The sequence below is a fragment of the Homalodisca vitripennis genome, chromosome 4 (genome assembly GCF_021130785.1).
Source record: "Homalodisca vitripennis isolate AUS2020 chromosome 4, UT_GWSS_2.1, whole genome shotgun sequence".
NCBI classification, from domain to species: Eukaryota; Metazoa; Arthropoda; class Insecta; order Hemiptera; family Cicadellidae; genus Homalodisca; species Homalodisca vitripennis.
In genome coordinates this window covers 196,280,861-196,296,263 of record NC_060210.1, presented here as the reverse complement: position 1 = coordinate 196,296,263, position 15,403 = coordinate 196,280,861, and the positions used below count along the sequence as shown (strand labels likewise).

The 15,403-nt window shown below is 36.4% G+C and overlaps 1 protein-coding gene across 11 annotated transcripts in view; it reads right to left on the bottom strand.

The window, feature by feature from the left end:
- The window catches only part of LOC124360855 (popeye domain-containing protein 3-like), a 166,717-nt gene that overhangs the window by 80,423 nt on the left and 70,891 nt on the right, over window positions 1–15,403 (bottom strand). For all 11 annotated transcript variants that reach the window (XR_006922283.1, XM_046814815.1, XM_046814817.1 and 8 more), the window contains one exon: window positions 4,345–4,502. Coding sequence is in view for 10 of the 11 variants with exons in the window: in XM_046814815.1 (XP_046670771.1) it covers window positions 4,345–4,502 (158 nt within the window). In the remaining variant the exon portion in view is untranslated. The remainder of the gene's footprint in view (window positions 1–4,344; window positions 4,503–15,403) is intronic.

The window sequence follows — 15,403 nt, the reverse complement described above, 5'->3', positions numbered from 1 at the left end:
TTGTAGTTGCAATGTACCAAGTTCGTAGTTTGGAACGTAAAAGATGTGAACGCCATGTTGTCGATGCCGTCTGAGTTGTTGATGTGACGAGTCGTGTTTATTAGTAAGTTTTAGTAGGTTTATTTGTGTTTTAGTGTTGTGTTTAGTGTGTGGTGAATTTTTAAATATTGCAGTAGTGCAAATAAATATATTTTAGAATAAATACATTTTTCGAAATTTTTTGCAAAAGTTTTGAGTAATGACAAAATGAAACTTTTTTCGACTCTTCAAAAAAAAAGTTATGGAATTTATTTTACTACTGCTGTATAGTTTACTTCATTCTGAGTAATAAAATATGCAATATAACATGTATTGAAGTAAAACTGTATTAGTAAAACTTTTATTAGCAAACTCTTACATATACACCCTATTTTCACAATTTATGCGCATCGCTGCTTTTTGTTATATAGTGTTATTATAGTTTCATAAATTTGTAAAATGCTTATGTGTTTCTGAAACTAGAATAAATTTGACATAAAATGGATATCTCACTTTTATAGTTTTCTTACTATAACTTGGTTTGCTAGGTATGGTCCCCCCAAATTAAAAAAAAAAAAATGTAAATTTTGAATTTCATGGAAAAAAATTTTTAGTCAACATTTTTTTAAGGCCAAATTTAAATACTAATATTATTATATGTTTAATTCTGAACACAAAAATATATATACTTCTATATATATTACTTTTAATTTATATTTTTAATAAATTTTTTAAAAAAACCCTTGCACGAGGCTCGAAAACATGCTGCCACTACAGGAAAAAATGACTGCCAGTTGGAGGGTTAAACCCGCTAGAGAAGTGCAAGTAAACGGGTGTAAATGTCAGAGGTCTAGAGTAACGACGCACTTCACGGACTGACGGCCACTTCAATCGCGTACTGCGGACTTCACTCGCTCTAATTTCACGGGAATTAACTTTACTTAACACAGTCAGGCCTCGAGTTAAAAATAGACAATATCCGCAATCCTAATAATATTATAAGTGCGACAGCGCCTTTGTTTCGCTTTCACGCGTAAACTATTCAACCGATTGTCCTGAAATTTTACATGGACATTCATACATTTTCTGGGACGCATATAGGTCTATTTTCAATTTCGAAAATCCCTCTGGATTAAGCCCCATTGGAAACATTCCATCTTGGTCTATAAAGTTGTGAAATATTAATTGAAGGAGCCTGTAAAATGTTCTGTTTGAATATTTTTTGCGACAGCGTAACTATGTTTAATTAATTTAACCACTATTTTCAGTTTGTTTACATTTGCAGTGTGTAAATTCTCTATGAAGGTTTTCACGCCGTTTTTACGTTTCAGCGATTAGGTAAGTACTCATCTTACCTTAGAAAATATCCTAAACGTAAGATGGTCAGAATTTGACTACGAACACTCCCTTTGAAGAACTGGGTTATGTGAAAGTTCGCTGGACTGTATTTTTCAACTAATGTACCAATTCCAGCTCTAAACATTTAAGAATATTACAAATATTTTCAGTTTATAACGGAACAAATACGTAAGTAGTGTAATTGCTAATGTACGTTTAACTGTACATTTTAGCAAATATTAAGTATTATGTATAAAAGACAATGTTTTCATGAAACTTTTACTATACATAAGAATGTTACAAATCTCATCTTAGTTGTCTTTTAAAAGAAGTAGGCTTCTGAGAGCTGTGTATGTATATATATTTTCTTGATAGGGAAAAGGCAAACCCAACTATGGAATAAAAAATACTAAGACCGGAGTAAAATATACACTTTCAAGAAATGTATATTTTCTTTATCATGGCAAGAAGGCATACAAAACATTGGCGCCCGATATATATTATTCACTCGAACCAGGAGTAATACTTTTTTTGATTACGTGAGGGAAAAGGACGGTTTGTCCCCGCGCTTAGTCCTAAAAGGACCTTTGCGCCTCCCTTACATAAATTTGTGCTCTCAAAGTCCCTCACACTGGTGCAAAAACCTACGAAATTGCGTGCGAGGCCGCGGGTAACTGCTAGTGCTCAATAATAAAACTGTATCCTGTACAATACCAACAGAACACGGGTTTCTTTTAAATTACACCCGTATTATTGACAAGTCCTTCGCAATAGACTTTGAGAGGGAATAGTATAGGTAACAAAAACTCAGAAATTTCCAAAATGATGGTGATAAAGAAAATACTTTAAATTGTTTTAGACTCTTGTCAACGACTATACAAGTTATAATACAAAATTGAAAAAATATAGCTTAATGTTATTGTAATATTACAATTAATTGTACATGTTAAAAATCATGTAAATATTTTGATTAAGTGTTACTTTGTCCCTAAATTGGCACAATAAAGAGTTTTGCGATAATGCAATCAACGTTGATTTTTTTAAATCTATTAATTATTAATAATTTACTGATTCATTATTTATTAAACCCTCAATAGGCCGTTATTAAGTAATGTAACTATTTTTAGTATATGATCAGGGCAGTAAATAAGTTATTTTAAAAGTTATTAGCTTATTCTCGGGAACGAGTCGTGAGGAAGAACTATGTCGAGCCAACAACGGCGGTAACAATAATTCAGATTTATTATGGGGACGGTCCCCACTGTTTAAGTTGTGCACGCCCCAACAAAAGAGGCGGTGACGTGAAATGTATTGTTTGATAAGACTAATGTTGTGATTACATCGAACACTGTACTTTGTGAAACAAATTTCCTTGTTTTCCGACCAAACTTTCACAGTTGTCGATGTCTGAATATGTCGCATAAACCGTGCAGTGCTCTGAAACTTTATTTTTTTACCGATCGCGGATTATATCACAGTTAACTGCACGAATATATAGTAGAAGCCCGACTATCCGGCAATTTTTACAAAATTAATAACCTTTAAGGAAGCGTTTCAAAATCACGTTGAAGTACGTCACAGTTTCGATGTTCGGGGATGCGGAACACTAGCGGCAGTAGGCACTTGGTTAGAACGTTCCTATTGGTTGCAGAGGGACCACCAAGTGGATGCGCAGTAGACAGCCGCGCAGCGGTGACGTCATTAGGACCAATCGCAGCTGTTCGCGGCGAATGTCTACCCGTCGTGAGAGGTTATGTCATGCTTTTACTGTTGTTTGCGCAGTGAAATATTTATACTGAGTTTTGTGGATAGTGTACGATTACGTTTAACTTGTTCAAATGCCTGGCTATGCAGTTCCGGCATGAAAAAGCCACAATAATAGAGGTAATAAGGCTATAATTAATAAGGCCATGGGAGTGCCGATGGCCGAGAGGTCTTAGACGTTGGATTATGAGTTTGACTTAGAGATAGCGCAGGTTCAAATCTTGTCAGAGACCATTGAACTCTCTAAAAGTACCATTGATCTTTACTGTATTATTTTGTTTTGTTTGTTTTGTCTGATCCCTTATTCTGTTTGATAAGATCCTCGCACAGGCCAGTGGCCCATGAGGACAGGTAGAATGAGGCATAAAAGAGGATCGACATCTCCTTAAAAATATTTCGTTTCAGACCTTTCCTGAAGACCACTTACTCATAGAAAATGGATACATTTTTATAAGAGGTGTGCGTTTAATTCCTGCAAGCGTTTTTCTTAAAATTCTCCCCGTGCGAACGGGATTTAAAATAGGGATTATTAAATGGCTCTCCACAGCAAGGCTTAAACATTTAAGCATTTAATAGTGTGTCCTGTTAAACATTTAACTGTGTACTGAAAAACCGCTAGTCATAACTCATTATGGCAACCACGTAAGCCTCACAAATAAGATCATTGTATCAAATAAGATCAATATTTCAATGAATGTAGCTCGTCTTCTTTCGCGCACGAAATTTGACACAGAATATGATTACAGTATTTCGAAACGTGGAATTCTTAGTAAATTTATTTAAGAACATATCTTGTCTGCGTAGGTAAGTTACCATCAGGATTCCTCAAGACAGCATGTGAAAATAAACTAACAGTTATGGTAGTAAGTAAAACAAAATTACATTTGACCTGCATGATGCGTTTACATTAGAAACTGCACGAATGATTAATGAACGGGGACATAATATAGTGAAATCCAACTTTTTCAACTTTTCTCTTTTCTCCCAGTGTTCATTATCTTTCGTCTGAACTACACCTGAAGTAAAACATAAACGTTTTAAGACTTTTGTAAAACTTTGCATGTGGGAAGTATCTACGATGCGATACGTCAGAGTGTAAATGTGTTCGTTACTACGCAACTGAATGCTCAGGTCAAACATAAATTATACCTGGTTTTTTGAACAAGTTAAAAAATAACAACATACAACACGTAAACAGTACAAGTATAGTGTAAAGTGTCTTACTTGCCAGAAAGGACCAAAGATAAACTGTCGACTTTGGTAACTTTCTCTTGTGCGTAGACCTCTTGGTACTTGAGCTGACGAATCATCTTCATACAGTCCAGCACCTTCTTAAATTGGTGCCTGGTGACCTTGAGCGGTCTGAACAGGGCCTGGTACACCTGCAACCAGAGCATAAAGTGAGACATTCTTATACTTTTGCTTGACCTGAAAATTCATCTTACAGTCCAACACCTTCTTAAATTGGTGCCTGGTGACCTTGAGCGGTCTGAACAGGGCCTGGTACACCTGCAACCAGAGCATAAAGTGAGACATTCTTATACTTTTGCTTGACCTGAAAATTCATCATACAGTCCAACACCTTCTTAAATTGGTGCCTGGTGACCTTGAGCGGTCTGAACAGGGCCTGGTACACCTGCAACCAGAGCATAAAGTGAGACATTCTTATACTTTTGCTTGACCTGAAAATTCATCTTACAGTCCAGCACCTTCTTGAATTGGTGCCTGGTGACCTTGAGCGGTCTGAACAGGGCCTGGTACACCTGCAACCAGAGCATAAAGTGAGACATTCTTATACTTTTGCTTGACCTGAAAATTCATCATACAGTCCAGCACCTTCTTGAATTGGTGCCTGGTGACCTTGAGCGGTCTGAACAGGGCCTGGTACACCTGCAACCAGAGCATAAAGTGAGACATTCTTATACTTTTCCTCGACCTGAAAATTCAGTCCTTCTTCTTGAATTGGTGCCTGGTGACCTTGAGCGGTCTGAACAGGGCCTGGTACACCTGCAACCAGAGCATAAAGTGAGACATTCTTATACTTTTGCTTGACCTGAAAATTCATCTTACAGTCCAGCACCTTCTTAAATTGGTGCCTGGTGACCTTGAGCGGTCTGCTACACCTGCAACCATAGCATAAAGTGATACATTCTTATACTCGTACTCGACCTGAGTATTCATCAACATTTTTGGAGCTATCTAAAATTGATCGGATACATTTGCAACCATATCAGTCTTGGTGAATCATCTTCAGGCAGTCCAAAACAGTATTAAGTTTGAGCTTGAACGGTCGAAAGTATATCCCATCATCACAAATGAATATGACGGAAATTGATTCAACTGCAATTAAGGATTATTAAAACTATTACTGTTGCATCTGTATTAAAATATTGCAACATTCACATTTTTAAATAACTCTGAGTTATAGGAAATCTCTAGGCACTACAGTTTCAATCTATATTTACTCGGTAAACACAACATCATTTATCTCCTCTTCATGCCCACGCCAATCTTCCCGACATCTAGCCACAAACATAATAGACGTGAATATCCAATGAAATTTTCACACTATATACTATGAAAATAACAGTTTAAAACCATAGAGGAGATCGCAGCCCGAAATCTAAAAGGTGTAAAACGAAAGGATTCCTCTGCATTACATCGAAACTTAATGAAACATTACTGTATTATGATGATATAAAATTGCGATCGTAAAAATCTTACAACTTCTATAATGCAACATAGTACTTCAATTATTGTACTTTAAGAGAGCCTATACGGTTTGTCAAAATATTTAATAATTATTTCCCTGAACATTTTTGTACAAACTATCATGAAAATATTTTTCAATTATGAAGTTACATGAATAATATAGAGGCGATATTTATGCATTTTTCACCACTTTGAGCGACCTGACTGATCTTAAAATCAGTACTAGCCGTACTAACCAAGACAATTATGTTTTTTTTCACGGTTGTCATTTTAATTATTACTTTGTCTATGTTAACACTGGTATACTCTATGGCATTCTTTGAGTTGGGAGATTTTAGCATAGCAAACGACATAAAAATTTTACCTCTAAAAATGTTGCTGAAATTGAGCAGAAAATTTAACCAATTACAGTAGAATCACACTATTAGATTAAATTTTAATATAACCATAAAACTCAAGCTATAATAACCAGGAGAATAAACTTGCAATAAATTATGTTAACTAATTACTTGATCTAATATTTCAAATCAATCACAACATAATTGTATGACCATAAGAACTCATTAATTAGATTAGGAATTTTATATTGGTAATAGAGGAACAACAAATAACGATGTTATAGTAATTTGATATTGTAAACCGTGGTGTGCATCCATCATCGGCTTGAGTGATCCATCAGATCCCAACATTTACTCTGTCCTTGTGTGGATCTAGCTCAGTAGGTCTGCACATAAACTGTACTGATAGATTAGCTGATCTAGTCAACTTGAGAGGATCTAACCTAAGTTTTGGCATCTCCTTATACAGAACACTGTTCAATATGTTTACACACAATTACATTAATTTAGTAACGGTGCATGGATCATGGGCTTAGGTAATGCGTCAGAACCCAGAACCCTTCACTCTCTCCTCGTGCGGAACATTGCTCAAATGTTTACGCTACACTACATTCATTCAGTAGCGGTGCATCCATCATGGGCTTAGGTAATCCGTCAGAACCAAACCTTTACTCTCTCCTCGTGTGGAACATTGCTCAAATGTTTACGCTACACTACATTCATTCAGCAGCGGTGCATCCATCATGGGCTTACGTAATCCGTCAAAACTAAACCTTTACTCTCTTCTCGTGTGGAACATTGCTCAAATGTTTACGCTACACTACATTCATTCAGTAGCGGTGCATCCATCATGGGCTTAGGTAATCCGTCAGAACCAAACCTTTACTCTCTCCTCGTGTGGAACATTGCTCAAATGTTTACGCTACACTACATTCATTCAGCAGCGGTGCATCCATCATGGGTTTAGGTAATCCGTCAGAACCAAACCTTTACTCTCTCCTCGTGTGGAACATTGCTCAAATGTTTACGCTACACTACATTCATTCAGTAGCGGTGTATCCATCATGGGCTTAGGTAATCCGTCAGAACCCAAACCTTTACTCTCTCCTCGTGTGGAACATTGCTCAAATGTTTACGCTACACTACATTCATTCAGCAGCGGTGTATCCATCATGGGCTTAGGTAATCCGTCAGAACCAAACCTTTACTCTCTCCTCGTGTGGAACATTGCTCAAATGTTTACGCTACACTACGTTCATTCAGCAGCGGTGTATCCATCATGGGCTTAGGTAATCCGTCAGAACCAAACCTTTACTCTCTCCTCGTGTGGAACATTGCTCAAATGTTTACGCTACACTACATTCATTCAGTAGCGGTGCATCCATCATGGGCTTAGGTAATCCGTCAGAACCAAACCTTTACTCTCTCCTCGTGTGGAACATTGCTCAAATGTTTACGCTACACTACGTTCATTCAGTAGCGGTGCATCCATCATGGGCTTACGTAATCCGTCAGAACCAAACCTTTACTCTCTCCTCGTGTGGAACATTGCTCAAATGTTTACGCTACACTACGTTTATTCAGCAGCGGTGTATCCATCATGGTATTAGGTAATCCGTCAGAACCAAACCTTTACTCTCTCCTCGTGTGGAACATTGCTCAAATGTTTACGCTACACTACGTTTATTCAGCAGCGGTGTATCCATCATGGGCTTAGGTAATCCGTCAGAACCAAACCTTTACTCTCTCCTCGTGTGGAACATTGCTCAAATGTTTACGCTACACTACGTTCATTCAGTAGCGGTGTATCCATCATGGGCTTAGGTAATCCGTCAGAACCAAACCTTTACTCTCTCCTCGTGTGGAACATTGCTCAAATGTTTACGCTACACTACGTTTATTCAGCAGCGGTGTATCCATCATGGGCTTAGGTAATCCGTCAGAACCAAACCTTTACTCTCTCCTCGTGTGGAACATTGCTCAAATGTTTACGCTACACTACGTTCATTCAGCAGCGGTGCATCCATCATGGGGATTAGGTAATCCGTCAGAACCAAACCTTTACTCTCTCCTCGTGTGGAACATTGCTCAAATGTTTACGCTACACTACGTTTATTCAGCAGCGGTGTATCCATCATGGGCTTAGGTAATCCGTCAGAACCAAACCTTTACTCTCTCCTCGTGTGGAACATTGCTCAAATGTTTACGCTACACTATGTTTATTCAGCAGCGGTGTATCCATCATGGGCTTAGGTAATCCGTCAGAACCAAACCTTTACACTCTCTCTCTCGTGTGGAACATTGCATTGCTCAAATGTTTACGCTACACTACGTTTATTCAGCAGCGGTGCATCCATCATGGGCTTACGTAATCCGTCAGAACCAAACCTTTACTCTCTCCTCGTGTGGAACATTGCTCAAATGTTTACGCTACACTACGTTTATTCAGCAGCGGTGGATCCATCATGGGCTTAGGTAATCCGTCAGAACCAAACCTTTACTCTCTCCTCGTGTGGAACATTGCTCAAATGTTTACGCTACACTACGTTTATTCAGCAGCGGTGTATCCATCATGGGGATTAGGTAATCCGTCAGAACCAAACCTTTACTCTCTCCTCGTGTGGAACATTGCTCAAATGTTTACGCTACACTACGTTCATTCAGTAGCGGTGCATCCATCATGGGCTTAGGTAATCCGTCAGAACCAAACCTTTACTCTCTCCTCGTGTGGAACATTGCTCAAATGTTTACGCTACACTACGTTCATTCAGTAGCGGTGCATCCATCATGGGCTTAGGTAATCCGTCAGAACCAAACCTTTACTCTCTCCTCGTGTGGAACATTGCTCAAATGTTTACGCTACACTACGTTCATTCAGTAGCGGTGTATCCATCATGGGCTTAGGTAATCCGTCAGAACCAAACCTTTACTCTCTCCTCGTGTGGAACATTGCTCAAATGTTTACGCTACACTACGTTCATTCAGTAGCGGTGTATCCATCATGGGCTTAGGTAATCCGTCAGAACCAAACCTTTACTCTCTCCTCGTGTGGAACATTGCTCAAATGTTTACGCTACACTACATTCATTCAGTAGCGGTGCATCCATCATGGGCTTAGGTAATCCGTCAGAACCAAACCTTTACTCTCTCCTCGTGTGGAACATTGCTCAAATGTTTACGCTACACTACGTACATTCAGTAGCGGTGTATCCATCATGGGCTTAGGTAATCCGTCAGAACCAAACCTTTACTCTCTCCTCGTGTGGAACATTGCTCAAATGTTTACGCTACACTACGTTTATTCAGCAGCGGTGTATCCATCATGGGCTTAGGTAATCCGTCAGAACCAAACCTTTACTCTCTTCTCGTGTGGAACATTGCTCAAATGTTTACGCTACACTACGTTTATTCAGCAGCGGTGCATCCATCATGGGCTTACGTAATCCGTCAGAACCAAACCTTTACTCTCTCCTCGTGTGGAACATTGCTCAAATGTTTACGCTACACTACGTTTATTCAGCAGCGGTGTATCCATCATGGTATTAGGTAATCCGTCAGAACCAAACCTTTACTCTCTCCTCGTGTGGAACATTGCTCAAATGTTTACGCTACACTACGTTTATTCAGCAGCGGTGCATCCATCATGGGCTTAGGTAATCCGTCAGAACCAAACCTTTACTCTCTCCTCGTGTGGAACATTGCTCAAATGTTTACGCTACACTACGTTCATTCAGCAGCGGTGCATCCATCATGGGCTTAGGTAATCCGTCAGAACCAAAACCTTTACTCTCTCCTCGTGTGGAACATTGCTCAAATGTTTACGCTACACTACGTTTATTCAGCAGCGGTGGATCCATCATGGGATTAGGTAATCCGTCAGAACCAAACCTTTACTCTCTCCTTGTGTGGAACATTGCTCAAATGTTTACGCTACCCTACAATCATTCAGTAGCGGTGCATCCATCATGGGCTTACGTAATCCGTCAGAACCAAACCTTTACTCTCTCCTCGTGTGGAACATTGCTCAAATGTTTACGTTACACTACATTCATTCAGTAGCGGTGCATCCATCATGGGCTTAGGTAATCCGTCAGAACCAAACCTTTACTCTCTCCTCGTGTGGAACATTGCTCAAATGTTTACGCTACACTACGTTTATTCAGCAGCGGTGTATCCATCATGGGCTTACGTAATCCGTCAGAACCAAACCTTTACTCTCTTATGGTGTAGAATATCGCATTGCTTACTCAACTGCATTCCTTCATCAGCTATTCAAACATCATCATCTGCACTTAGCACATATCGGAACCCATAATTCGCCCTCATTGCGTGTGATTAATTAATTAATGTTTTTACACTCAACTGCATTGATTCAGCACCGTTTATCGGTTATTGGCTTGAGAGGTCCGTAAAAACTAACACTTTGATGTCTTCTCGTGTGGAACATTGCTCAATGTGTTGACAATTCACTGCATTCATTCAGTATCTAAACAGCCATCCGTCTTTGTGGCCATCGAATTCCACCATATCCTCTCTCCATTCGTGTGGGTTACAAATTAACCGTATTACACTTGGCTAATCCAGTAGTTGTGCATCGACCCTTGACTTGAGAGGTCTTTTAAACCCTAACCCTACGACCTTTCCTTGTATTGAAACATGATCCGTAATTTTACATTTCATTGCATTGATTTAATAATTACTGTCTTCTTATATCTTCATAATAAATTATTTTTACAAACCCTATCCTAAATGTGATTGAACTTATATTTCTATTACATATAGAATAATTGTTATAATATTTGTAATATATAGTGTATACTACTACCATTGTATATATTACGTAGTTTTAAACATCCAGAACAAGATTTGTAACATAATCATTACAAACATTGTTTTAGGGTTGGTATTTGTAATATGTAGTGTATACTACTACCATTGTAGCCTATATATTACTTAGTAGTTGCAAACATTCAGAACAAAATTTGTAACATAATCATTAGACAAGTTGTTATAGGATTAGTATTTGTAGTGTGTATGTAGTGTATACTACTACCATTGTAGCCTATATATTACGTAGTTGCAAACATTCAGAACAAAATTTGTAACATAATCATTAGACAAGTTGTTATAGGATTAGTATTTGTAGTGTGTATGTAGTGTATACTACTACCATTGTATATATTACGTAGTTGCAAACATCCAGAACAAAATTTGTAACATAATCATTAGACAAGTTGTTATAGGATTAGTATTTGTAGTGTGTATGTAGTGTATACTACTACCATTGTATATATTACGTAGTTGCAAACATCCAGAACAAAATTTGTAACATAATCATTAGACAAGTTGTTATAGGATTAGTATTTGTAGTGTGTATGTAGTGTATACTACTACCATTGTATATATTACGTAGTTGCAAACGTCCAGAACAAAATTTGTAACATAATCATTAGACAAGTTGTTATAGGATTAGTATTTGTAGTGTGTATGTAGTGTATACTACTACCATTGTATATATTACGTAGTTGCAAACGTCCAGAACAAAATTTGTAACATAATATAGACAAGTTTGTTAGACAAATTGTAATGTAGTGTATACTACTACCATTCTATATATTGTAGTTGCATGTTTGTAACATAATCATTAGACAAGTTGTTAAAAGATTAGTATTTGTAGTGTGTATGTTGTGTATACTACTGTAGTATTACGTAGTTGCAACATCCGGAACAGAATTTGTAACATAATCATTAGACAAGTTGTTAAAAGATTAGTATTTTCAGTGTGTATATAGTGTATACTACTACCATTGTATATATTACGTAGTTGCAAACATCCCGAACAAAATTTGTAACATAATCATTAGACAAGTTGTTATAGGATTAGTATTTGTAGTGTGTGTGTAGTGTATACTACTACCATTGTATATATTACGTAGTTGCAAACATCCAGAACAAAATGTGTGAACATAATCATTACAAACATTGTTTTAGGATTGGTATTTGTAATATGTGTAGTGTATACTAATACCATTGTATATATTACGTAGTTGCAAACGTCCAGAACAAAATTTGTAACATAATCATTAGACAAGTTGTTATAGGATTAGTATTTGTAGTGTGTGTGTAGTGTATACTACTACCATTGTATATATTACGTAGTTGCAAACGTCCAGAACAAAATTTGTAACATAATCATTAGACAAGTTGTTATAGGATTAGTATTTGTAGTGTGTATGTAGTGTATACTACTACCATTGTATATATTACGTAGTTGCAAACGTCCAGAACAAAATTTGTAACATAATCATTAGACAAGTTGTTATAGGATTAGTATTTGTAGTGTGTATGTAGTGTATACTACTACCATTGTATATATTACGTAGTTGCAAACGTCCAGAACAAAATTTGTAACATAATCATTAGACAAGTTGTTATAGGATTAGTATTTGTAGTGTGTATGTAGTGTATACTACTACCATTGTATATATTACGTAGTTGCAAACGTCCAGAACAAAATTTGTAACATAATCATTAGACAAGTTGTTATAGGATTAGTATTTGTAGTGTGTATGTAGTGTATACTACTACCATTGTATATATTACGTAGTTGCAAACGTCCAGAACAAAATTTGTAACATAATCATTAGACAAGTTGTTATAGGATTAGTATTTGTAGTGTGTATGTAGTGTATACTACTACCATTGTATATATTATGTAGTTGCAAACGTCCAGAACAAAATTTGTAACATAATCATTAGACAAGTTGTTATAGGATTAGTATTTGTAGTGTGTATGTAGTGTATACTACTACCATTGTATACATTACGTAGTTGCAAACATCCAGAACAAAATTTGTAACATAATCATTAGACAAGTTGTTATAGGATTAGTATTTGTAGTGTGTGTGTAGTGTATACTACTACCATTGTATATATTACGTAGTTGCAAACGTCCAGAACAAAAATTTGTAACATAATCATTAGACAAGTTGTTATAGGATTAGTATTTGTAGTGTGTATGTAATGTATACTACTACCATTGTATATATTACGTAGTTGCAAACGTCCAGAACAAAATTTGTAACATAATCATTAGACAAGTTGTTATAGGATTAGTATTTGTAGTGTGTATGTAGTGTATACTACTACCATTGTATATATTACGTAGTTGCAAACGTCCAGAACAAAATTTGTAACATAATCATTAGACAAGTTGTTATAGGATTAGTATTTGTAGTGTGTATGTAGTGTATACTACTACCATTGTATATATTACGTAGTTGCAAACGTCCAGAACAAAATTTGTAACATAATCATTAGACAAGTTGTTATAGGATTAGTATTTGTAGTGTGTGTGTAGTGTATACTACTACCATTGTATATATTACGTAGTTGCAAACGTCCAGAACAAAATTTGTAACATAATCATTAGACAAGATGTTATAGGATTAGTATTTGTAGTGTGTATGTAATGTATACTACTACCATTGTATATATTACGTAGTTGCAAACATCCAGAACAAAATTTGTAACATAATCATTAGACAAGTTGTTATAGGATTAGTATTTGTAGTGTGTATGTAATGTATACTACTACCATTGTATATATTACTTAGTTGCAAACATCCAGAACAAAATTTGTAACATAATCATTAGACAAGTTGTTATAGGATTAGTATTTGTAGTGTGTATGTAATGTATACTACTACCATTGTATATATTACGTAGTTGCAAACATCCAGAACAAAATTTGTAACATAATCATTAGACAAGTTGTTATAGGATTAGTATTTGTAGTGTGTATGTAATGTATACTACTACCATTGTATATATTACGTAGTTGCAAACGTCCAGAACAAAATTTGTAACATAATCATTAGACAAGTTGTTATAGGATTAGTATTTGTAGTGTGTATGTAATGTATACTACTACCATTGTATATATTACGTTAGTTGCAAACATCCAGAACAAAATTTGTAACATAATCATTAGACAAGTTGTTATAGGATTAGTATTTGTAGTGTGTATGTAATGTATACTACTACCATTGTATATATTACGTAGTTGCAAACATCCAGAACAAAATTTGTAACATAATCATTAGACAAGTTGTTATAGGATTAGTATTTGTAGTGTGTATGTAGTGTATACTACTACCATTGATACAGGGTGACGTTACATCAACCATTCCCTCGAGATTGTGAAGATAATATTGGAATATCTTGTAATTTGTTGCAATCGACTAATTATATTATTAATTATTACAATTACGAGATAAGGAGACATAACTCCGACGGGATTATAACGACAATATCGCATAACTGTGCCTTGTGTTGCGAACGAACATTTAATGTTCTCTTCTTAGGTATATGGTGTGTCATTACATTATTAATTATTTTAACGGGTAGCTACAATTCCTCTGAGAATAAATTAAGTTTGAAAATATTAAACCATATTTAAAGGTAAATATCTGATTACTTTTCTGTAAATTGAATATGTGTTAATGCGATGATTGGTGACGATGCTAAAATTAGAACTCTTCCTTAAATCTCTGTCTGCATGTAATCTCCAAAAGCTGAAAACGTCTCTATTCATCCCCACAATAACGATAAAGAGACTGACAGCAGCAAAGAGAAGTCAAATTCAATATACAAAGAATGGATTGAATTCTTTGGAAAAATAAACAAACAGTTGACAGAAATTGAACTGGCCCTTTGTGTCGGCGTTGAAGGGATCCTGGAGAAGATTTGATATGAAGCTCTGGAGCTCAGATCTCTTTGTAGATACAGTGAGTGGTAACTGTTGTCAGACCCACTCCGGTCTTCTGTTGGCCGGAATAGTGTTTTGTTAAATTACCTCATCATTTTTTCCGGTTGTTATGCAAGTTGTGTAACACACAAATATATCAGACCCACTCCGGTCTTCTGTTGGCCGGAATAGTGTTTTGTTAAATTACCTCATCATTTTTTCCGGTTGTTATGCAAGTTGTGTAACACACAAATATATCAGACCCACTCCGGTCTTCTGTTGGCCGGAATAGTGTTTTGTTAAATTACCTCATCATTTTTTCCGGTTGTTATGCAAGTTGTGTAACACACAAATATATCAGACCCACTCCGGTCTTCTGTTGGCCGGGATAGTGTTTTGTTAAATTACCTCATCATTTTTTCCGGTTGTCATGCAAGTTGTGTAACACACAAATATATCAGACCCACTCCGGTCTTCTGTTGGC